Genomic DNA, 22,884 nt, shown 5'->3' with positions numbered 1-22,884 from the left:
CGTCAGCGAGGGCGCCGGAGCCCCGCGGAGCCCACGCGGCCACCACCAGCCCAGGCCTTTGGAGGAATCTCCCCATCCTCACACAGGAGCAAGCAATGGAATTTTGACAGGCCGAGACCCTCGCACGTCCCATCTCCACCTTCTTTCCAATCATGGAATTGCTCCTACAGCTCCAGTCTGAGCCCTCTCCCTCTGCTCCCCAAACATTCTCTGATGCTTTTTCAGCTTTAAAATCATGTTCTTTGCATTTTATGTCCAGGGACCCGTTAATATTTTAGAGCATGGAACCCTCTGTTCACACGCATCCATGACCCTTTCTGCACAACGTCCCACGCCGGCAGGACAAAACCACAAAACGAAACAATAAAACAGACCATAGGGAAACAGCGTTTTTGCGACAAAGCAAAATGAGACCTTTAAACCTTTAAAACACAATGTAATAAAGAGCTTTGCAGAGGTGGGGTAGGGGCGTCTTCTGTTCATACAGCACCAGTCATGGAACAAATTTAAGTAAGGAAGGGTAGGGGTAGCTGTAACGGAGCAAACGTAGGCAGGGAAGGGTAACGTCCGCCGGGCAGCCAAGGCTCCGGGCTCAGGGCCGGCCGCGCTCCCGTGCGCTCCATGAGCCCCTGCGAGCCGCACGCCCGAGCTCAGGTAACGGGCGGACACGTTTCCAGCGGAGCTCCCCGGGCACCGCCGCGCGGGCACAGCCCATCGCTGCGCGCTGCCCCGGCGCGACGGAGCCAACGCGCTGCTCCTCCGCGCACGGGCGAGCGGCGACGCTGGAGACGCAGATACCCCGGGGATCCGGTCACCCCGTCCTGCTCCCGTCCGGCTGACGCAGCGCCCCGCACCGCCGCAGCGCCCCGCACAGCCGCGGCGCCCCGCACCGCCGCGGCGCCCCGAGCCCAAGGGCAGCGCCAAGGAGGTGCCGCCAGCCGGCGGCAACGCACACGTCAGCTCCAACAAGCACACGGGATGCTGCTTTTAAGCCTTTCCAGATTTAAAAACCCTACAGAGCTCCCAAAAAAGCATTTTTCCGCCCCCTTTTCGCCTGGTGGGCTCAAAGACCTTGTTTACATTTTCTACACCAACAAAAGAAACACCCTGGCAGTGGCCAAAGGGAGAATTTACAGGCTGCCCGTGCAACCCCAGTGCTTCTACAGAGCAAGTCTCTGGCTGTGGCAAGGCAGCCCGAGGAGGCTGAAGGCATCAACAGATCGGGGAGCCGCCAGTGCCCTCCTAATGCACCCGCTGCTCAGGGAACACAGCAAGAATCAAGTTGCTCCCTGCACTGAGGCATTAAAAAAAAATAGAAAACGGGAAATTACTATGGAGACGGCACTCCATTTTAGTGTGTATTCATACTTTCCATCAGGCTCGATCTGGTAGAGGGGAGAAAGGACGTCTCCTACTCTCCTCTTGCTGGTATGACCTGTCATACCAGGCTCTGGTTTCTAAAGTAGCAAGAGGCTCCTTTAGCAAAGGCAAACAGACCTCGGCAGCACATAAATGGTGTAGTCATCTGCAGCGCACACGGAGGAGGCGATGTTGCTTCAAAAACACCATGGAATTCCTGCCTCCACGGCCCTCAAGGGCCCCGGGGAGCAGAGCGGCTGCAGCAGAGCTCGCCATCACCTGAGGACGCTGTCGGAAGCGACGCCAAACCGCGGGCAGCGCGGAGCATCGGCACAGCCGCTCCTGGCACCGTCCCATTGAGGCATCTGTCTGTAACACCACGCGGATGATGCCACGAGGGTGCAGCGCAGACAGAACCCAGGCTTGCTGCCCCGCACTAAGAGTGAAGAGGCTCTGGAAAAACCGTCCCCGTTGTGCTTAGTCCCTGCACAAAGATTTACCACTTCTCTGAAGCGCAGGGCAACGGTGCAGTAAAACCCACCCTTGCATGAGCCTCGGATACGACCAAACTGCTGGACAAGCCCTCTGGTTCTCCAAGTATCCCAGGTGCCTGATCCACGGGAACGCCACTGACCGCTAGCAGGGCTTGGGTCTACCCAGAGCTGGAGCTCCGGTCAGGAGAGGTGCAAGATTCCCTTATGGAAACCACTGCAGGGCGACTGGAGCGTGTACGGCTGCTCCAGCATCATCTGCAGGGTTAAAAAGAGGAGATCCTCAACAGGTGCAGCAAGATCCTTCTATTCACAGCCACGCTTCTACCTCCTGCCCCTGTTCCAGGGATTTTGCATGGCCGGGTATTACCTGCTCTCTTCCCCAGGGTGTATTTCCAACCTGCCCAACGTTAGGAGCCCTGGTCTCTGTGCCGGGCCGAGGTCCGAGACTGGCGGCTGTTGTCACCTTCCTGGGCCAAGGGGACACATCATGGGAAAGAGGTGGGAACACGCAGAAAGCCGGACACTAGAGCAGCTCCAAACAGCTTCTCCCAAAGCCAAACCCGCACCCGCATGAAGCTAAGGGCTATTCCCAGAGCTCCTCCTGCCATTCCTACAAGCTGGTTGGATTTCTGCAGCCTTGGTTGTCTGCTTGTCCTAAGACAACAAAACAAGTTGCAAGTGTGTTAAAGCAAATCACAAGGAGCTTTTAAGGACAGTACAGTTGTTTTTTGCATTTAGACAAAGGCAAGCTGTTATAAACAAAATTCTGCCTACAGAAACGAGATTTGGAGGCCGCTGTCTTGAATGAAATTCTGGGTGCAGGCCAGCTTCTTATTCAGACAGTCAGAAGCTAAATTCAAAATCACATTTTAGTTCTGCCCCTTGGCGATGTCACACTCCATCTTGGTGGCCATAAGTGATGTGTGGGCAGCCCTTTTTCCCCCGAAGCCACACGGAGCGGGTCCTCCCCACAGACGGGCTCCAGGAGCAATGTCTTGCTTTGCCGGCCGTTAGCCGCTCCGCGCGGATCCCCGCGGCACCGGGAACGACCACCTTGGAGGAGAGGCGGGGAGCTCCCCGCTGCGAGCACGACTCCCTCTCTCCTCCTACCCACATGCTCCAGGTTAAAGGGAATTTCTAACGCTCACTCTCTTGCCAAGCTGTCTCTTCCTAGTGACTTGGGGCGCGGAGCAGCTTCAGGCCCTCTCCTCGCTCCCGTCTCTGCCCCCTCTTCCCGCTGCCCCATTACGCGGCTCTCGCCCTGCTAAACAACCTCCCGTGGCTCCCACTGCCAGGAATTCTCCCCGGCATCGGGGAAGGGAAGGAATGCGAGAGGGAGGACTCGCATGGCAGCTACACCTCCCCCTGCACACAGCACCCACCCTCCAACAACACAACAAGGCTGCCTGTCATCTGAAACCGGAGCCAGCGCCGCAGCCAAAAAAGCTCTTTTCCTAAGAATCCCAGGCAGCTGAAGCCCTTAAGTGATTGTATCCCTTCTGGGGGCCTCCAACTAATTTCAATAACTGCAAGACGCAGTATTTCCTTCCCAAAAGCCGGTTTGGGAAGTGTATCAAAGTACTGAAACCTGAACAAGGCGAACTGCTGCACACAAAAGGCAGCACAAGTATTTCAGCAATGCAACGCTAAAAACTGCAGCCCGCTGCAGCGCGGGCTCTCCACGAGCGAAGGGCTTTGCGGAATGCTGATACCGGCGCTGGACAAAGGCTTCCCTGCAAACGTCTCTGCTCACAGCAACGAAAAATAGGCCGGGGAGATGTATTTATGTCCATGTAGTGAGCTCTGTGACTGAAAGAGCAGATCCAAAGCTGACAAAAGACTGATATATTCACTTCTCTGTACACTCGACTAGAAAGCTGAATTCCAGGGAGTTTATGCACAGAGTATTTCAAGCTCAGCCTAAGCTTTTTTGCCTTTACACTCAACAGAACTATTTTAAGCAGAAGAGGCAAAATTTAGGCACAAAGATTTTTATTGAAATAAGTGCCACTTCTGAGCTTTAATTAAAACTAAATTTATTTAGGAACGGAAAGACTAAATTTATTTAGGAACGCAGAGACAGGCTTCTGCATTCCTATTGGAGAGGCAGCCCAAAGTGAGACCCTGGGCACAAGCAAAGCTCTTTTATGGCCCATCTCACTACCACAAAACATTAGGCATGACAGAGTCGGTTCAAACAGCATCTCACATTTTAAGAACCCTTCCTGTTACAGATAAGGCAGAAGTGGCTATCGAAGTGGGCATCAGAAAGGGGACTCGGTTGTGTGCTGAGATCAGAGATAACTTTGGACACTTACAGCATGTCGGGACAGTTGTCCGGCTTTTCCAGCAGGCCTCCCTCCATCACGAAGCGGAGCACTTGCTCGTTGGTCATGCCTTGGTACGGCTGCTCTGCTAACGTCGCGATCTCCCAGAGCACAACCCCGAAGGACCTGCGAAACAAAGCGGAGCTTTAGAAGGCCACGCAACCTTACAGATCCTGTTCTTTGAGGATGCTGAGAAGGAGAAAATCCAGCTGCTCCAAGAGCACACACCGGCGGTGGCGTCTGCATCTCCTAACAGAGGCAACTGCTCACGGCCAACACCGCTAGCCAAGGGCCAGAAACAGGTTCCCAGGTCAGAAAGACCCTTCAGAAGGGCCTCTCTGCTGACTCCGTAAGCAAGACTAGGAATAGCAGATGTTTCTTCATGCCATCATCTACAGCTCAGAGCATGATCATGACCATCATGTTCACTGTTAGTTGCTTACACAGGGTCTATAAAGGTGTAGCTGTAAAAAAGCCACCACGAACTCCTCGCTCTCACCAGAATTCTCCTATACAGAGTTAAACTGGGAGCTTGCCTGGAAAAAATGAGCTCCAACCTCAGTTGCCTTTCCCATGCTTTGAGTTCAGACCTAGGTTTACTGGAAACTGGGAACCCTAGTGAAGAAGGGAAAGGGAAAAAGGCAGGGGAGAAAACAGCGCTCCTGTCCCTGCACTTCCAGTGTGGGGGATCCCAGGGCTCCGGACTGACCGGACACCTGACTGCTGAAGTGAGAAACGCGAACGGTGCCCAGCTCCTCATACCTAGAGTCTACTCTGCTACATCAGCAGCAACATATTCCAGCCTTCAGGAGAAAGCCAGTTATTCCCTTTGCAACACATATGTACCCAGGCTCTTGAGAAAGAGCTGCTAACTCCTTCCTACCAAGATTTTCCTTATCTGTACCAAAAAAGAAAGTTGTTCTAACAGCAGGAATTGATTACTGGCAAAGCAAAGTAAATAAATTTACATAACTGTGTTGTTGTCAATGTAATTTTTGAAAACATAATTTTTGACCCTTTCTAAACATATCAATCCCAATTTAAAACTAGTTGAGTGAACAGACAAGGCTGAAATTGTCCTCCCCACAATGAGGGATCATCTACTTCTAAGCTGCTGCGCAGCGAAAGAAAATCTAGACACGGTCCTGATTTCTGCAGCAAAAACGCTGAGTCAGGCCTGGAGAAAGCCGTGTGGCATCAATAGGGTATTGTTGTGGAAACAGGAGTCCAGTATTATTAGGTGGTTATGGCGGAGTGGTTTTATCTTTCGTTTATCCACTATATCTGAAAGGGTTTGCAGCTGAAGCCAGAAGCCACAAACAGACTCGCAATTGTTTGTGTTTCGGGGCAGGGTCGGCTCCACATTTGGGTGCCTTTGAAGCCACTTTGATCGCGGCAGGGATAGGGAGAGCGAGTCTGCTGCACCTCCCAGCCACAGCATCGGAGCAAATGAACTCACGGGGCTCCGTGGAGGCAACTACCAGCTCTGAAAAACACAGCTGAAGATGCTGAAGGCTGACTGTAACACAGAACAGTATTACATTCGCTTTAAAATATTCTCCTTCCTAACTACAACAAAAAACAGTCCTGTTTAATTACCTCATTCTTCTGTCTGAAGAGCAATAAAAGAAAGAATTACCAAAATAAAGCTCCACCCTTCCAAAGCTCCAGACGCTCTTTTGCAGTTTGCCACTTCACCTTACAGCTTATAAATCTTGGACTCTGACCATTTGCACAGTTTTTTAACATTTTGGCTTCTAAAAACGATGTCTAAGAACATGAAACCAGATGTCACAATATCCCACCAAAAAGGCAGGAAAAATGATCTCAATATTCTTTTTTATAGTATGAAAAAAACATCAATTGTCCCAAAGGAGCCAAACAGAGTGGTGTTCACGATGCAACTTCAAAACCCGAACCCATGCCAGGAAAGCAGGTGATTTTTCCTGGCACGAGGCCCTTCAATGTACAGCACACGGTTGGTCTATGGGTTGGTGCAAAGTAGACCGGCGTTATCATCTCAGCCACGAGCAGCCCACGGAGCTCATCATTATTTCACGACAGAGGTGGAGCTCGGATTGAAATCCCCGAGTCTATGGCTGGGGAGCACAGGGCAGGCCGGGCGCTACGTGGTGGACACAGACAGCACATTCACCGTGTCAAAACAGCTTTTCATAGGGCAGACAGTGCGTCTACGTGAGCAAAATTTCGGAAAACAAAGGAGCTTCTTGCCATTAGCTGACAGGCCATCCCTAAGACCACTTCCAAAAGGCACCTTTTATTTTTTTCACCCCCTCTTCTCTCTAGCCTTAAAGTAAGAACATTTCACATCTTTCTCCTCTCTCTCTCCTACCTCTCGAAGGTTTCCAACTTTATCTTTCAAGTCTAAACGCGGGAATTTTTCTGGGGAATTTGCTTCAAATTTTTGTCCTCTTTGTGAAGCCATTACAAACCCTGGGTACATACTTATGGATACGTAAGAAGTTAGAGGTCATGAACATAATTCAGTAAGTAATATTCTGATGTTTTGCTTTTTTGTTAGTTACAGAATTTCCGTTGCAACCCTTTCACTCAAAGCTGGTGCTATAGAATACAGTCTGCTGACTCCAAAAACATCAAAATGTTTAAAGAAAATACAGTTTACTACTAAAATACAATTCCTACTGACTTCTAGACATTTGGAGGCAATCAGCTGCCAATTCTGTAACATATCAGCAGTAAAAACATCTTGTTAGGAAGGCAGAGAAACCATAAAAGACAGAGCAGAGGTTTTGCCAGTAAATGTTCATCTCCTGCCAAGCTCTCCCTATCTGCAAGCTGGGGTCAGGGGGAAATGTTCCAGAGTATTGTTTCTTTTAAGTATATTTTGAAATTTCCTGAACACCTCTATTAATAACTTCAGATAGTGCAATCATGCCATCTGCTTTTAAACAAAAAGGCATTTTTGCATTTTGTTGCATACAAGGAATACATACACAGGAGAACGCTAAGGAGAAGCTTGCTCATGTACACCAACTGTGTGGGGAAAAGTAGAATTATTTTCACAGAGGTTGTGATAGAAGGTCAGGTCAGCACCAGGAGCCTTTTCATATTCTTGGCAACTTTTAATACTTTTCCTGAAGGAGGCAATTGGAAAAACGACCGCTTGCTCTTCCAGGTAAAGGTGATGTTTTTCACTGCACAACTGATTTTATAAACCCCAGCAGGAAATATGCCTCTACCTCCGGTTTTGGAAATCCACTCCAGACTTGGTCTCTGAGAGCAGAATTTAACCTCACAAATTCTTGATTTTGCAATAGGACCATGATACAAAGGGGAGTCCCTCACAGCAGAAGGAGAGAGCTACCCTTGAAGAGACAGAAGCTGTATATTAAGTCCATTTAAACAAGAAAAGAGGCTAGAAAGAAGGGCTAAAACAGCTTTTCACAGCCCATTTTTGTTACCAGACATCGGAGTGCGTTGTGAAGACTCCGTCTTTCAGTGATTCTGGGGACATCCAGCGGACAGGTAACAAACCTTTCCCTCCTTTACGATAATAATCTGTCTCGTAGATATCTCTCGTCATGCCAAAATCTAGAAGAAGGTACAAATTCTGTGAGTTCGTATGACAAAGCAACAAATATTTTCATTACTACGTGCTACTGTAACCCGCAGAGAATCACAGTTTGAGGTAAAGAATCTGCAATCTGTTACCATGGCACTTTCCTTTGCAGGCACTTCCCCTGTCTACTGAGGGCTGCTCAGGCTCCTGAGCAGCAAAACCAAAGGAGTTTTTTACCACTGACTTCTATGGGTCAGGACCGAGTCCAGGCAAGTCTGAATGATTTAAATCAAAAATCCAAATCCAAAAAACCCCAAATCAATCACAAATCAAATCAAAAAAAAAAAAAAAAAAACACACACCCACAAAATCCCTCCAGTCTAAGCAACTTTCACCATTGTTACTACCAGTCTACAGCTTGCCTGAGTGACCACTGATCTTTCCTGCTCCTTGTCTGTTAGGGACACTGACACCATCAACAAGTTTGACTAAAAACACCCATCTGTGCAGCTACTCCGTCACTCCCACACACCAGGGTGACTTAACCCTGGTGTGAAAAATTCTTTAAAAACTTAATGCAGATAAGAAACAGATATGCAATGAGCAGAGGACAGTGTAACATGAAGCTCTTCTTTTGTGATCTAAGCAGTCCGAGTTGGCGTGTTCCAGTCAAGATGTTCCCAAACTGTTCCTGCGTGAAGGGCTTTTCAACACCAGCCTATAACTGGGAGCAGGACAGGGCATTTCCAGGAATGCTTTTAGGGTAACCATGTTACAGGTAAGAAATGCCCCGCACGCAGTTCAGTGAATTGTGAAGTGGTGTGGGGGAAGGAGGAGTGAGAAAACTGGAACGAGGAAGATTTAGACCAACTTCCACCAAACCTACAGAAAATGAACACTCTGCCAACCCAAAGATCTTACTCCTCAGCTAACCAACACAAAATGGAATAATTTTCTTTCAAAAGACAGTATTGCTTACAGGAATTAACAAAATACCCGAGCTAAGCTCAGAGCAAAAAGAATTAGTTCCCTGCAGCAGCAGGCTGTTCATACATACTATTTTAATATGCACAACTCTGAAACAGCCAAAAGCTTAGAAATCACCCTCTTTGGAGACAAGTCTGAAAAAAACTCATCTGACACTATTTTGGAGAGGTGGTGAAGGGAAGGGGAAAAAAAAGGAAGGAAGAAACAAAGTAGTGTTCTAACCACAGCAGAGGAAAAGCTGTTCTGTTGTTTGGAAAGCAGAACCCCAGTTCAGATTGGAAAGCATCCAGCTGAAGTCAAACCTTACATTTCACTTCCAAATGTGATATGCTTTAGAATAATCCTAAGATCGTCATTCTTGAATTGATAAACAGGAGGTGGGATCACTATTGTGCATTAACAAACAAAGCAAATGACACAGCCATGGTAACTGCATCATTCACCCAGATGCCTGCAGCATCTGCACCTCCAATCACTGCTCCACCAGCTCCTTTTAAACCCTTACACTATATTACTTCCTCACTGGAACAACAGCAAATAGAGACATTCCAAGAGCAGTGTTGACTGCTCACAGGTCTTAAATCACACCAAGCCTTCATGGGGAACATATTTCATTCTGCAGATATTTAACAGAGCGTTACATTTTAAAAGATCTGAAAGATCTTTCAGACAGCTTTCAAAAAGTTAAAATGCCTTCCGAGATGCTGATTTTTGTGATGATGTTTTTCATTTGTGTCCAAGTCAAGAAAGCGCACCTCCAATTTTCACAGTGAAGTCCTCTGCCACCATGCAGTTTCTCGCAGCAAGATCTCTGTGAACGAATTTGTTGGCGTTGAGGTATGCCATCCCATCAGCAATCTCTCCTGCCATCTGGATCATCTTCTTCAGAGTTGGAGGTGCCTGACCAGGATTACTCTAAGCAAGATTAAGATGAAGAAATGGTAAGAGGAAAAGAAAGAAGCAACTATTTCTACATCAAATAGCAACAGACTATCATTCTCCCATCAGATCATCACAATTGAATAGGGCAAGAATGAGACTGAACAGAAAATTATGCATATACAGACCAGAATATCTTAGTGGGAAAACTGGACATATCAAACTGAGTTACACGGAGAACTTTGAAATAACTCTTTTATAACACACCACTCTATTTTAGAGAATTCAAGCAAGCAGAAATTTTTGATGTAAGGGTTTTATATCATCTACCCAAGGGGTTTAAATGCCCATCCTTCTGCCACACAAGTTGCAAAGTACAAAGCAAAAGAGTTACCTTAAAGACTTCTATTAATTTGTTTTACTCTCTCTCCCAAAAGAGAAACGGATGACGTTAAATGATTTCATTCACTGCACCCCAATTCTCAATTCTCCATAATTAGATGTTTCTTGAATTACTTTTACTTGCAAAAGGAGAAAAACCTTCTGAAACAGCTTCTTCTGAAGCAGTTTCACTCCTTATCCATTCATGGGTATATGGCTCCTGCATTTCTCCATCTTAGATGGAGGGTTTCAGGTATACATCAGTATCATTTCACCATGCCTTACCAGTATGGATTTAGCTAAGACTAATGGCCTTCGGGTAATCTTCACTGACGCTGTAACCAAAAAGGGAGCCTCAAATCTGTGATTCTAGCGATGACAAATGTGAGCTGATCCCCCAGGAATGAAAGGAAGACAGGGCAGAGGCTCGTGAACCTGTTGTCAAAATCAGGGAGCACAAGGCCCTCTGCCCACATGGCCCTTGCTCATCATCCAGGTCCTCAGCAAGCTTCACGCAGCTCTTTTCATTGCACATTAATGAAAACAGGGAATTCAGGACCTGGCCTACCACAGAATGCTTTGGAGAGCACCAATACACAAGCAGAAAAGCAGAGTGCACAGCTCACCATTTTGGCAATTTCCATATAACATCACTGCCCCTTGTCACAAAGATTGCCAAATTCAATTACACTCAACTAAAATCATTTAATAGAACCTGAAACATTATTAATCATAGATGCTAGCCATAACCTTGCTCCATTTATTACCATATTCATTTTTATATGTCACATGCCCACTTTCTGTTTCTGTAAGTTATTCGTATCAGAAGTGCTAGATCATGAAAATAATGGTCAAAGAAAACTGCTGAGCAAATTTTCTACGTATTTCACTGTTACTTCAGTGGCAAACGACCTCTATATCTTCTTTATCTTTCAGACTCTGTATGTGGCAATTTTAGCTGCTAGACTTTTTCCCTACAGATTAAAGGATGCATATGAGCTAAAACATTAGATGTTAGCAGACTTTGCAACAGAGGCAATACACAGGATATACATTGTGAACCATCATCCTAACAAGAATTTTTGTTTAGCCTCTTAATGAGAAGTAAGATTAGACGAGGTTTAAAGAAAATCTGGAAAACAGGGCTCAATGACACAAGAGGGGACCTATTCAGCACAGTATCCTGGGGCATTAGCAATGACTTCCTCGTGAAGAAAGGTGCAGAGCACAGAGCAGCTCGTGTTTCATTCTGAGAGCTGCTTAAGGAGAAGGGCAAAGCTGGCTAACTACTAGAGGTTATAAACAAACTTTCCCTTCACTAAGAGCAGAGCTCGGATACAGGGCAGTAAATTAAAACAAAACAAAATAAAACAAAACAAAATAAAATATAACAAAATAAAATATAACAAAATAAAATATAACAAAATAAAATAAGATAAAATAAAAAATAAAAACCCACAACGGAAAAACAAAACAGACCTTTGTTACAAACTCTCCATATACTTACAGAAGAGGTGACAAGGTAATCAGCTCCCTACCCTACTCTAACTGCTAGTAGTGAAAGCAAATTACACCAAATGGTTGGTCTATAGGTCAAAAAGAAAAATAATAACGGAGCAAGTTATATTAATGAATAATGCTAAAAATATCTGCTAACTTTAACTGTTTCTGCAAATAGGAATCAAAACTAATTTAAACTCTGAATTTCTGCAATGGTCTGCTTTTAAGGGAATATTTAATTTAACAAATAATTCAGGACCGTGACATTTAAAATAAAAAGGAAAAGGGACAGAAAGGAGGAGGAAATTACCCAAGAAAAATCTTCAAACCCAACCATATAGACCTCGACCAGCGAGGCTCAGCTGTGGCGCCCGTTCAGTGCAGAGGACTGGGTCACTAAGCATCTGAAAGGTTTGTTCTGCAGAGAAGTGACAGCTGCTCCCTAGATGTGGAGAACCTGACAACAAGGGTCAGCTTGCTGCTTCCACCCTTTCCTTTCAAGATGTTTCTAAACAAAGAAATAAAATAAAATATCTAACAACTCCTGACTCACCTCTGTGTCTGGCCTCAGTGATCTCAGGTAACTTTTGAGGTCTCCACGCGTCATGAGCTCCATGATAACCAGTGTTGGCTGGCCCTGAGAAACGACGCCAAGCAGCCGAACCTGGAAGAGGAAAAACACAATCACAAATGAAAACGCAATCACAAATCTGGCTGATTATAATGGTATAAACATTAATTCATGTTAACGAACCCGTGGGCAAGATCTGGAGGTGGTGTACACTCCCCAATGAGAGTGCATTAATACACTGCACAGAGTTAAAGCTAACTCAAGGCACTGCTCCAGAGGCAGTGCAGACCTGCCCTGAGCACCCTCTTCCCTGTAGCCATCTCTGGATCAACTGCAGCCTTCCTTCATTTCGGTCACTTACCACGTGGTGACAGTTGAACTCCTTCATCACCGAGGCCTCGTTCAGGAACTCTATCCTCTCACGCATGCTTGCGGACTCATTGACAGTTTTGATGGCCACTCTGGTCTCCGGCTCATCCTTCACCACTCCTTTGGCTATTCCCTCGTAAACCATTCCGAAGGAGCCTTGCCCCAGCTCCCGACACATGGTGATCTTCTCGCGGGGCACTTCCCATTCGTCGGGAACGTACACTGAGGGGACAGAGAACAGCCATCATGTTGGCAAGTGGGAGATCACTCTTGGCTTTAGGACACCAACTGCCCAACCTGGTTACTGGAACAACAGCACAGCCAATGCTCACAGCTCACACGATGCATACAGTTATTGTATGGTTTTCCCTATACAGAGATGGGCAGATACTTACCATACTGATAAACCTTAACAACAAAGACAGGTACATGGATTTGAAAGGGCCTCACTATAGTCCTGACATATTGTGAGAGAAATAAGGAACCTCAAACCACAGAACGGGGTGGGAAGAAGCCTTCAGGCTTGAGCTTTTCTTGCGATCCTTGGTTTTCTAATTCTTCCAGACAGCATCAAACATACTTGATCATCTGTATCAATTTAGTGCCTGCTGTATTCTCTATTAGCGGATTGATTTTACAACCACAGAGAAACTTCCTCTCCAATCTCGAGGTGTGAAACTATCCTGATCACTCGCACACACTCTGCTGCTCCAATTAGAGGCAAATTTTGCTGCTCTGGCGCCCTTGGGCAGAAGAGACACCCTGGATGGTGACAGCCAGAGGGACAAATGCCCCCGGCAAGGAGACGTCCCAGCTCTGAGCAGCCACCAATGCTGCCGCCTATCCCCCACCAAAGGAGGGGACAACTGGGCCACACGCTCTGGATGAGGGAAAATACAGGATGCAGAAAAAAGCATTAGAGCAGAAAAGTCAACAGATTTTTAAGTCTAGCAGTACTGCTAGAACAAGTAACAGTAAAAGAGTCATCTGCCACTCTGGCTAAACCTAGGGGCTTTCGGAAACTCCTGCAAGGAGAGTAATGCAGCAGCCCCAAAGCAAGCCATAAACAGAAGAACTGAAGCCTCAGGCAACTTCTTTTGATGCTCTGACTACGTCCAGGACTTGCAGAGCTCTGCACATACCTGATCGGTGTGGGCACATGCATTCACGCTGCTAGGTTGTAAAAAACAGCCAATATTTACGTAGCAAGAAAGGTGCCAGTGAGACCCTAGTGACTCTTTTGGCCATAAAGCCAAATCTCCAGGGTTCTCCGTACCAGAGCAGCTCTTGCACACAGGCCTTCTGCAGACACAGAGCTGTAGATACCTGGACCATGAGGGTCATTCAGCTCCTGCTGCTGCTCAGTGGCAGCCAGCACAGAAACTGGCAAGAACTTCACCTTCTTCATCGGCAGGCATGCCCGCCTGCCACACTGACAGGCAGGAAAAGAATACAGAAAGCAACACCAAAGGAGAGTGCACTATTCTAGGAAAAGCAGTTGCCTTTTTTTAGAATTTTTACTTCTTGGAAAGTTTCAAGGAATTTAATCTTGTTCGAGATCAGGCGAAAAAAATCCATTTTCTCAAGGTCCAGAATTTTGGCAGAGCTATTCAGGCATGTTATATACACAACAAAATAAAACCAAACAATCTTAATGAACCATAAACCTTAATCTTCCTGAAATCAGCTTTAATTCTTGCTTGTTATTTGGCAGTGAACACCTTCACCATTGTCCTGCTGGAAATGTCCTGCACAGGCTTCCAAACCACCCCATGCTGTTGGATTTTCTTGGTCTCGTTGCCAGTCGCACAAACCTGTCACCCAGCCTCCTGGGTAACAGGGCACTGAGCGAGCTCCCAACCAGCACCCCGAGCCCCTCAAAAAGATGTTTCAGACCACGCGATTATCTTTTCTTATTATGTTTAGGCTGAGTTTTCTTGCAATGAACATATTAGATTCTTCTGTTTGTTTATGGGAAGTGGAATAAAGAATGAAGTTTTTTGTTTTTTTTTTTTTTTTTTACCACAGCTAGCAAGCAATCTCTGAACACTGTCATCTCCAAACATGCATTTGCCACAAATATATTGTCAGCTGAAACTAGTTTTAAATAACTGTTTTGCCAGCTAGAGAAAAGCAGGGCTATTTACATGCTACACATCAAGAAAAAGAGTATGGATTAAGCATCTGCGTTTATCTTATCTCCAAATTTCTGCACGTGACGCACCCTGAAAGCTCACAATATTGCTTGTCTTTTTCCAAATGCAAAAAGTTATCAGAAAGTTTTATTGGGAAGGGAAGTAAGAAAAAGGTATTGTCTTTTTTTCCCCCCACATAAGAGTGTTTTATTTTGCTAATCGAGCAGAATAGGACTTGGAAGACCAAACACAAGAGGCAATGAATGCATTAATTCTTTATTTGCAGTGAATGTGATCTAAAAGAAGCTGCTCTATGAATGAGTGATAATCTAAAAATTAAACTAAAGTATGTAATTTATCTCAGCTGAATAAACTATAGAGGAAAAAGTACATCCATCCCCCCCATTCCAGTAAACTGGTGACATTTATATATTATCAATGACGGATTCTCTACAGGTGTGCTAACAAAATGGTCAGAGAAAGGAGTTTTACTCCATCTTTTAGAGGCCTGCATCTTGTGAAGTGGGACACAAACAGAGGACATGAAAGGAAAAGCATCCAAGTGCAAGGTCACACTTACCGTCTGAAGCACTGAAGTACTCCGGGTTCACAGAAGCGTACAGTACCCCATTGCCAAGTCTGTCACTGTTCCTGTTGAAACATTTTTTTCTTTCTTAATCTTTAAAGCTAAGCAAATTTCGGGCCACCTCTTCTATGGCTTTTCTACTGTTTGCTCAACTGCAAAATATTATTTACTGTATGTGGAGAGCTTTTCGGAGAAAGAGGACAAACAAAGTTGTTCTTATGTGCACCTCACCTAATCCATGGGAAATCAATCCTAAATAGTGTTCCCAGGAAATTCCCCCTTCAGTCTTCTCTATACCAAATCAGCACAAGAAAGGCAAAAAACATAAGGCATTTTTATTTGCTAAGTAAACCTCCTTTAAGAAAAGCAGCTGAATTGTGATACACAAACAAGACCTGTGGCTGAGAACTGTGGAAAGAAGTGATTTTGCTAAGCACAGGATTGGTTTTACGGGGAATTCCATTCAATTGTTTTATAAATTGTTTCTGTGTTTTATTTTAACCTCCTCCTGCTTTTCCCTCAATTTCTTGAGGTGATTTTCAGGATAAGACATACTTGCTCAGCGCTGTGAGAGCTCTTGCAGGAGGCAGGCTGCACAAACAAAATTGTCCATCAGACCTTAGAAAGTCCAACACTAAAGAGACCAAATGCTTTTGTGAGAGAGAACAAGGGCTGCAAGAAGAGTTATACACATTCGACACAGGAGAGCTCTAGGGGAGGCCAAGCAGATACCCTGCATCACCAGACACAAAGCCCGTTGCTTGAATGCTGGAGGAGAACAGGTACAGTCTCCATGTGAATGAATTAAGAGCTGTAAATAATGGGATCGTTCCCAGCAAGTATAATTTATGAGTATATAATTAGAAAGTCTATACATAAAGAGTTGCAAGGCTGAACACATTTGCACTGACTTCTATTAAGTTCTCATTAAGTATTTCTTCAATTAAAAAGAGAAAAAAAATCCCTAGTAGTGAAAAGCAAAACTGAAGAAAAGGAACCAATTTATCATTCTCCTCGATGGAGACTGCTCTGCCCAGCAGTTATTTTTTCTAAATGGATGTAAAGACTTAAAAAACCTTTAGAATTTGGGAGAAATCAAATTAGCCTAAATTGAACTAAGCTTTTATGGTTTACAAACTGGCCAAAATTTCAGGCAAAGCTTCCAACTATAAAAGGTTCAGTCTCTGCCATCACGGTCCCAGTGGATATGTTCCTGACAACCCTTCCTCTTCCCTCCCAAACATGATACTGTAATAAAAAGCCTCTTCATATCTCAAACAGCAACCAGATGCTCGCTGGTAACTCTAAACCAGCTCCCTTTACACGTCAACAGGACAGAATTTACGTTAGCGTCTCCCGCTCAGTCCTCCGAATGCCATTTCACTTCTTCGTGTCCAACCTACTCCGTGGGCACGGACTTGGAAACGGATATTCCCCCCCGTGCAATCTGGCTTTAACCACAAGCAGAAAAAAACTCACCGTTTTTTGTTAAAGACGTACAGCATTATCAATAACCCTCCGATGATGAGCAGGAAAGCGATGGGGAGCACGATTATCAAGTGCAGGAAGTTGCCATAGTTTGCTGCTGCAACCAACAAGAAAACAACTGTGTCAAGGACTCTATGGAACCTCCATTAACGAAGAAACATTCAAAATGTTTCCACATATTGCCATACAGGGGAGAAATCAAAGTAATCATTTTCTTGTCTGATAAGGAGAAATGTACTCAGAAATACCACCTGCCTGCAGCTGAGTAGAACTAGAAAACAGACAGTGAAAAGCATTAATTTTATACAGAACAGTGTCTGTCTGAGGTTATGCTCAACATTGTGCTTTTAAAGACGTACATTCCTCAGGGAATTACATGCTTACCCTTGCAATTGTTTATACCCTTACTCAGAATATACACACACAGGTTTTTACTTCAATAAAGACCAGCAATAAAAAAAATAAAAAAAGATGAAGTGCTAGTTTTTCCACACGTACGTCTATTCTTCAGCTAAATACCGAGGCTTTCAAGGGAGTCCCTGTATTCACTGTACAGTGTTCTTTCTCCAAAATATAAAACACTCCCATGGTCAGGACTAGTCTTACCATTTAATCAGTGTGTGACCTTTATCAAAATGTCACTGAGGTCATTTGATAAAGCACTGTGAAATAACAAAAAAAAAACCCCACCAAACAAACCTGCCAGCCCTTACTGAAACAAACTGCTTCTCACATCATTTTACATTTTAAAGCAGGTTTGCAAAATTGTCCCAGATTTTGTATAATCCAACTTCACATTGCTACTCCCACCATTACATCTCCCAGCCACGAGTAGCAAAGCACAGGGGAACCACAGCAATGTGTCCCATACACGTATTACCCATTCACATGGCAAAGATCCATGCAATGAATGCAAGGTGACAACCACCTCTCAGAGGGACCTTGTGTTTGAGGGCACTTGCCAAAAAAAGAACACAGGAGAGTTCCCAAAAAAGGCATCAGCAAATCGAAAGGGTATTCGGCGTTCAGAGGAGAGATTTGTATATGCAATTGCATGCATTAACAACAGGAATTACTTAAAAAAAATAATACACTTTGACACAGCCTATTCTCCTTACATTTGGGCTGCACATAGAAAGAGACTGGCTCAGTCCACGACCCATTCCCAGCTAATGAAGTGGCCTGAACTCTGGCAGAATAGTTCCCAGGATTCAGATGAGTTAGTTTAGCTCCTCCAAGCTTCTTGTATTCCTGTCTGGAAACACATTCCCGCTTCTCCTGAAAGAAGAAAAAAGCAACTTGCAGTTCATATTAGTATCTTCACACTCTTCATTCTTGAGAAAGCAGTAAGGCTGCAAGATAACCTTGCTTCTTTACAGGTAAAAGCGCCATCGGATCAGTTTTCCTTCAAGCAAGTTAAGATGTATGAAATTCAAAAGCTGCCAAAAAATAAAGTAAAGCAATGACATGCTGCCTGGTGCTGGGTGTTCAAAACCATGATTCCCATCTGCAGTCTCTAGCAGGTAGAGATACTTAATAGGTATCTCAGGTCGCCCGTGTGTAAAATGAGACTAAGCGGAACACTACTCAAATATTCAAATCTTGATAATCTACAAATCTCTGAACGAAAGTGGCTACCATAAACACTATCTAAAAAGTTATTTTACTTAAGAATCAACTTTCCACTTTAGAGGTTTCATCATAAATACTAACAAGGGTAACTCAACAGCCAAGGTGATTCATACTACTCAATACCAAAGCTTTTTTATTACTGCCTCCACTGAAGCACATTTTAAAGGAGGAAAAAAAAAGAAAACTCACACTATTCATTTTTAAAGAGAGAATACGACTAAACATTGTATCCTTTTCTGTCACTTTGAGGTGCATTTTCTATTTTTTACAGGATAAAAAAGGTCAACATCTCAAATGGCTTTCAGCTTGATTTACAAACTGCTGGTAACCTCCGTTATCAAAGAGTGTGTGTGATCTAATAGGCCATGAACAAAGATTAATTTGCACTGCAGACTAGTGGCTAAAGTCACCCTCTGTAGCAAAAACTGCTACACGAGTCTCAGCAGCCCCCATGTGATGATGTCTCCTTCAGATCAATAAGGCACTTTGTGCCAAATCTCTTGTGACACACAAAATCAAAGCAATGAAAACATATGACAACTGTGCTCAGACTTGGGTTCTTTCTCGGTCTATGCAAATATAACATGAAACAGAGGGATGTCAAATCCTCACCTCTCCATGCTGCCCATATTTGATTTCATACATGAGGATCAGCCCGTTTGGATTTGCAGGCTCTAACCACTTCAGGTAGACCGTGTTTTCTTCTTTTGCTTCCCATGCTACTGTTCCTGGAATGTTATCTGCTCCTTCTGTAAAAGATTGACAAGTCATGCAAGAACACCGCTTATTACTGAAACAGGAACTTACACAAGGATTGAGGAAAATGTTTCCAACTACTCTTAAGGTACGAAAACACTGCGGCAAGCGCTGCCCAGGGATCTGGAGAAATAAGGGTACAGGCCAGGAGCTTGTTGGGGAGATCAGCATCATCTCAACCACCAGCTCCACGTAGCTCCACCAGCATCGGCCCTGTATTTATGGGACAAAGAACCTGTCTATCAGTGTCTGGTTCTTCCTCTCCCCTCGCAGACCTTCCACTAGCAAATAGACATATCTGCAAATGTCTGGGGTTTTTTGTTTTCATTTTGAGAGAGAGAGAGCCTGGCAAGCGACACAATAATCGCTTTATCCCAAAAACTTTTAGTTCTTGACAATTTAATGTTTTTCATGCAAAAGCCAACAGGGAATATGATGGATGCCATCAAATTAAGGCCACCTTTGCAAGAAGACAGTGGCTAGGTCTAAAAGAAGAAAAAAAAAAAAAAAACAGCACCGTTTAAACTTCAATTTTCAGAAACATATATTAAAAAATCTGGGAATGGTTATTTCCTTTTCCCCAATCTCACAGATTTCCTGATTTCCTTGAAATAAGAAAAACTCTTTGCTTTTTACTGACACAGCTGGATCTGGATTATGATAGTGTTTCCTTCCAGAAACAAAGCAAAATTGCTACCAATCTGCAGAAAATATCCCCCGACATCTGCTAGAGTCAGAAGCTCTATGAGAATGCACGTGCGTTCGCACTAAAATCATCTCTATTCTTCTCAAAAGCCCTACAATCTGTAGAAGTCCCAAACATGAGATGGGTCCAAGGCATGGTCACTGCTGCTGCTACAGAAGAAACATTTGGCAAACATTCCCATTAGCAGAACTCTGACATCTGCAAAGAGTTCAGAGCAAACATATCAAAACAGAACACAAGGAGAGAAGTGTTCCCCCTCTCTATGCAGCATACAGGGCACAAAAAAAAAAAAAAAAAAAAACCACCCTTCAGTCCACTATGTCTGTGGGTCTCACCTATACAGCCAAGAGACTGATTCTCCCACAATTACCTACTTTTTCCATAATTATCTAGGCACTCAGCATGCACACACCTTTCTCCATATCAGCAACTCAACGCATGGACACAGCAGTCAAGGCCACCAAACGACTGTACCATTTTACATGGTTCCAACTTGTTTTCTTGCACACAGTGTTTGTATTATACATCAGTGCTTGTCAATACGCCTATCTGTTTCAGAAGGTTTGTTATCCCTGAGATCAATCTCCCTCAGAGAAAATAAATCAAAACTTCATCGTTGTGAAAGCATACCTGAAGGCATGGTTCTTGCAAAGACAAAGTTGGAAGCGCTACAACCAAGCGTGTCAGCTTCGTGGTTGCAGCTGTGAATATCAATGCGGTAAAGAGTAAAAGGCTGGAGATGGGAGATCACGGTTCTCTCCTTGCCATCCACTTTGGTCTCAAAGAACGGGTATTCCACCTCGCTTTCCTCTGCATCAGAAACATTGGTGAAGTGATCTGTCCCCGTCGTGTTCCTGTTTCGAGCGGCCAGGGTGGCATTTGCAATTCGGAACAAGTCCCTCCGCTTCCGGTCAGGTCTGTGAAGACAACAAACACATACAAAAAAAGGTCTATTTAGAGATATTCCACTTTTCGACACTCAAGTCCAAGAAAACAGTGGGGGAAAAAAACAGTAAGATAGTAAATAGTTTTAAAAAAAAGAAAAAAAAAAAGGAATAAAGGAAACTGTAAGACAAGAAGTAAATTTTCTCTTAATCTTAGCCCAAGTATGTCAACACGTTCTACTGCTATGTACCCAAAAACTGATCAAAACTCTGAAGCTCACAGCATGCTCCATGATAAACATGCAAACTTGTGACCTCCCTGGAGCCTGCACAATGAATTGAATAGCAAAAATGGCTTCTACTGTTATTCAGTAAGCAAAACAAATTGTATTTAAAGACATTAATGTCAAATTCTGCTGTCCCAGCCTAAAATAAAAAACAGATGTTAAAGGTTTAAAAAGCTAGGGAAAAATTGTTCTGAAGTCTGCTGCATAAGCAAGGCTATCTCTCAACAGGCCAGGCTTAACTTTTTTCCTTTTCAGCTGCAATGAAATTACAGAAATTTGAAGCTGTTTAATCTATTGAACCAAGGAAAGAAACCATGGCAGATGGATAAAAACCAAAGTGAACACCGTGCATGTGTGTCAATTTTTGTATCTCTGTTAACGCTCAGTGAGGCCTCCCTGCCCAAGGGCAAGAAGAAAGCTGACTTAGGAGAAGTTACCTTGCTATCAGCTACACCGTCTTGGTCCATTCAGCCCCAAGAAACATGCTGCAGAACGAGTCATAAACAGGCTGATTGCATTTTGAAATCTCGCATCAGTCTGGATTTCCTGTTTAATTCTGTTTTGCTTTTTATTAAGAAGTTCACTACAAAATATTCCCAAATCCTTTTACTTGTGTAGTCTTTTCAAGACTCTAAAATGCCACGTAAATAGCATGGAAATAAAACCAGACATGGAAATAACTTCCCAAGTTATCAGGAAATTGTTCTAAATGGCATATAAGCCCCACAATGCCCATTCAACTTCTCAACTTGTCAGTGGGATATGGGAGAAATTCATAGGAGATGTAACCACTTGACTCTCCTCCACAGTGATATTTATGGAACTTACTAAGCCTATTCACCCTGCTTAGGAAGGGGATGCATTTACTGCTTTAATTCACTGAAAATAATACATTTTTGAACTGATAAAAGAGATGACAAGCACTGAGTTGATAAATATTTGCATAGATTTTTTAAGGAAAAGCAGTGAAAATCAAAAGTTCATTTTCAGTCAATGACAAAGCACATATCGATGCAGAGGGCATGAGTGCCTTGAAGGGATGCATGAAGTTCACTCCTCGGTGATCCTGGTTCTACCCCGTTTTTCAGGTGAAAGAGAAAGCAACACAAAACTTATTGGTGAAAGCAACAGTTACATCAGGGAAAGGAAAAAGATCTGTAGGATAACCACAAGGCAAACATGACTAAGAGGTCATGAGATTTGATCCTGCTGCCTTTCTATCAGCCAGCTTCCTGCTGCACAGATAAAGACCAAAAAGAAAAAAGAGCATCAAAGTAAGGAAAAGTTTAGCAATAAAAATCTGGAAATTCATATCTTCTGTTAAAGGAGAGGAAGAGAAAGACAAAAGGGAAATAAAGAGATAACATTACATATAAAAATAAAATCAAATTGAAATTAAAAAGAAAAAAATATGGTCACTTACCATAAAGGCTAACTGTTCTTAAACACTATGGTAATTTTGAGGTTATCTCTCGGATACCCACTATTATCCACAGTGTCACTCTGCCTGGTTATTAGAGAACCAGAAGAGACTTGAAGAATAACTGATACTCCTGTGGCTGCAAGGGCTTTTCCAAGACTAACCAGAGTCCTCATGTTTGGAACCTACGTCCTCTGCAGCACTAATACACACGGGATCATCCGGAAATTGCACACAACATCAGACCAACAGGGTTTTTAAACAACCTTAAAACCTCACAGTCGAATATTTTCATGTTGTATCACATGCTGCATATTTTTCTGAAAATATTCAGAAGACAGATAGGACACTGGAAACAAATGTTAGTACTAAGGCTTGCATTAACCTATTAGCTAACTTCTCCCATAGGGAAGGGGAAAAATAGACATCAGCAAGCAACGAGATGCCTGGATATGTCCTGTGGAGAAATCCCAGTAGCTCATAATCTTTAATTTCCCTGATATCCAGGCTCTATAAAGTCTGTTGGCCCTGCTATTACTTCTGAACCTTGTACCTTATCTGCTCCTGCTCTTACAAAACACA

At 44.0% G+C, this 22,884-nt stretch overlaps 1 protein-coding gene across 2 annotated transcripts in view; it reads right to left on the bottom strand.

Moving 5' to 3' along the window:
• The window catches only part of IGF1R (insulin like growth factor 1 receptor), a 141,450-nt gene that overhangs the window by 408 nt on the left and 118,158 nt on the right, over positions 1-22,884 (bottom strand). Inside the window, exons 11-20 of one of the 2 annotated variants that reach the window (XM_088539114.1) lie at positions 20,342-20,628; positions 18,862-18,998; positions 17,736-17,895; positions 16,609-16,714; positions 15,124-15,194; positions 12,401-12,630; positions 12,022-12,132; positions 9,464-9,623; positions 7,624-7,753; positions 4,172-4,306 (exon numbers count right to left, since the gene is read on the bottom strand). In XM_088539114.1, the coding sequence (XP_088395240.1) occupies positions 4,172-4,306; positions 7,624-7,753; positions 9,464-9,623; positions 12,022-12,132; positions 12,401-12,630; positions 15,124-15,194; positions 16,609-16,714; positions 17,736-17,895; positions 18,862-18,998; positions 20,342-20,628 (1,527 nt within the window). The remainder of the gene's footprint in view (positions 1-4,171; positions 4,307-7,623; positions 7,754-9,463; positions 9,624-12,021; positions 12,133-12,400; positions 12,631-15,123; positions 15,195-16,608; positions 16,715-17,735; positions 17,896-18,861; positions 18,999-20,341; positions 20,629-22,884) is intronic. The other variant, XM_088539059.1, reaches the window with a different exon arrangement.

Source organism: Tinamus guttatus, unplaced genomic scaffold, assembly GCF_059628265.1.
Source record: "Tinamus guttatus ecotype Peru unplaced genomic scaffold, ASM5962826v1 Tinamus_guttatus_pri_ptg000004l, whole genome shotgun sequence".
Taxonomy (NCBI): Eukaryota; Metazoa; Chordata; class Aves; order Tinamiformes; family Tinamidae; genus Tinamus; species Tinamus guttatus.
This window is presented reverse-complemented; position numbering and strand designations above follow the sequence as displayed.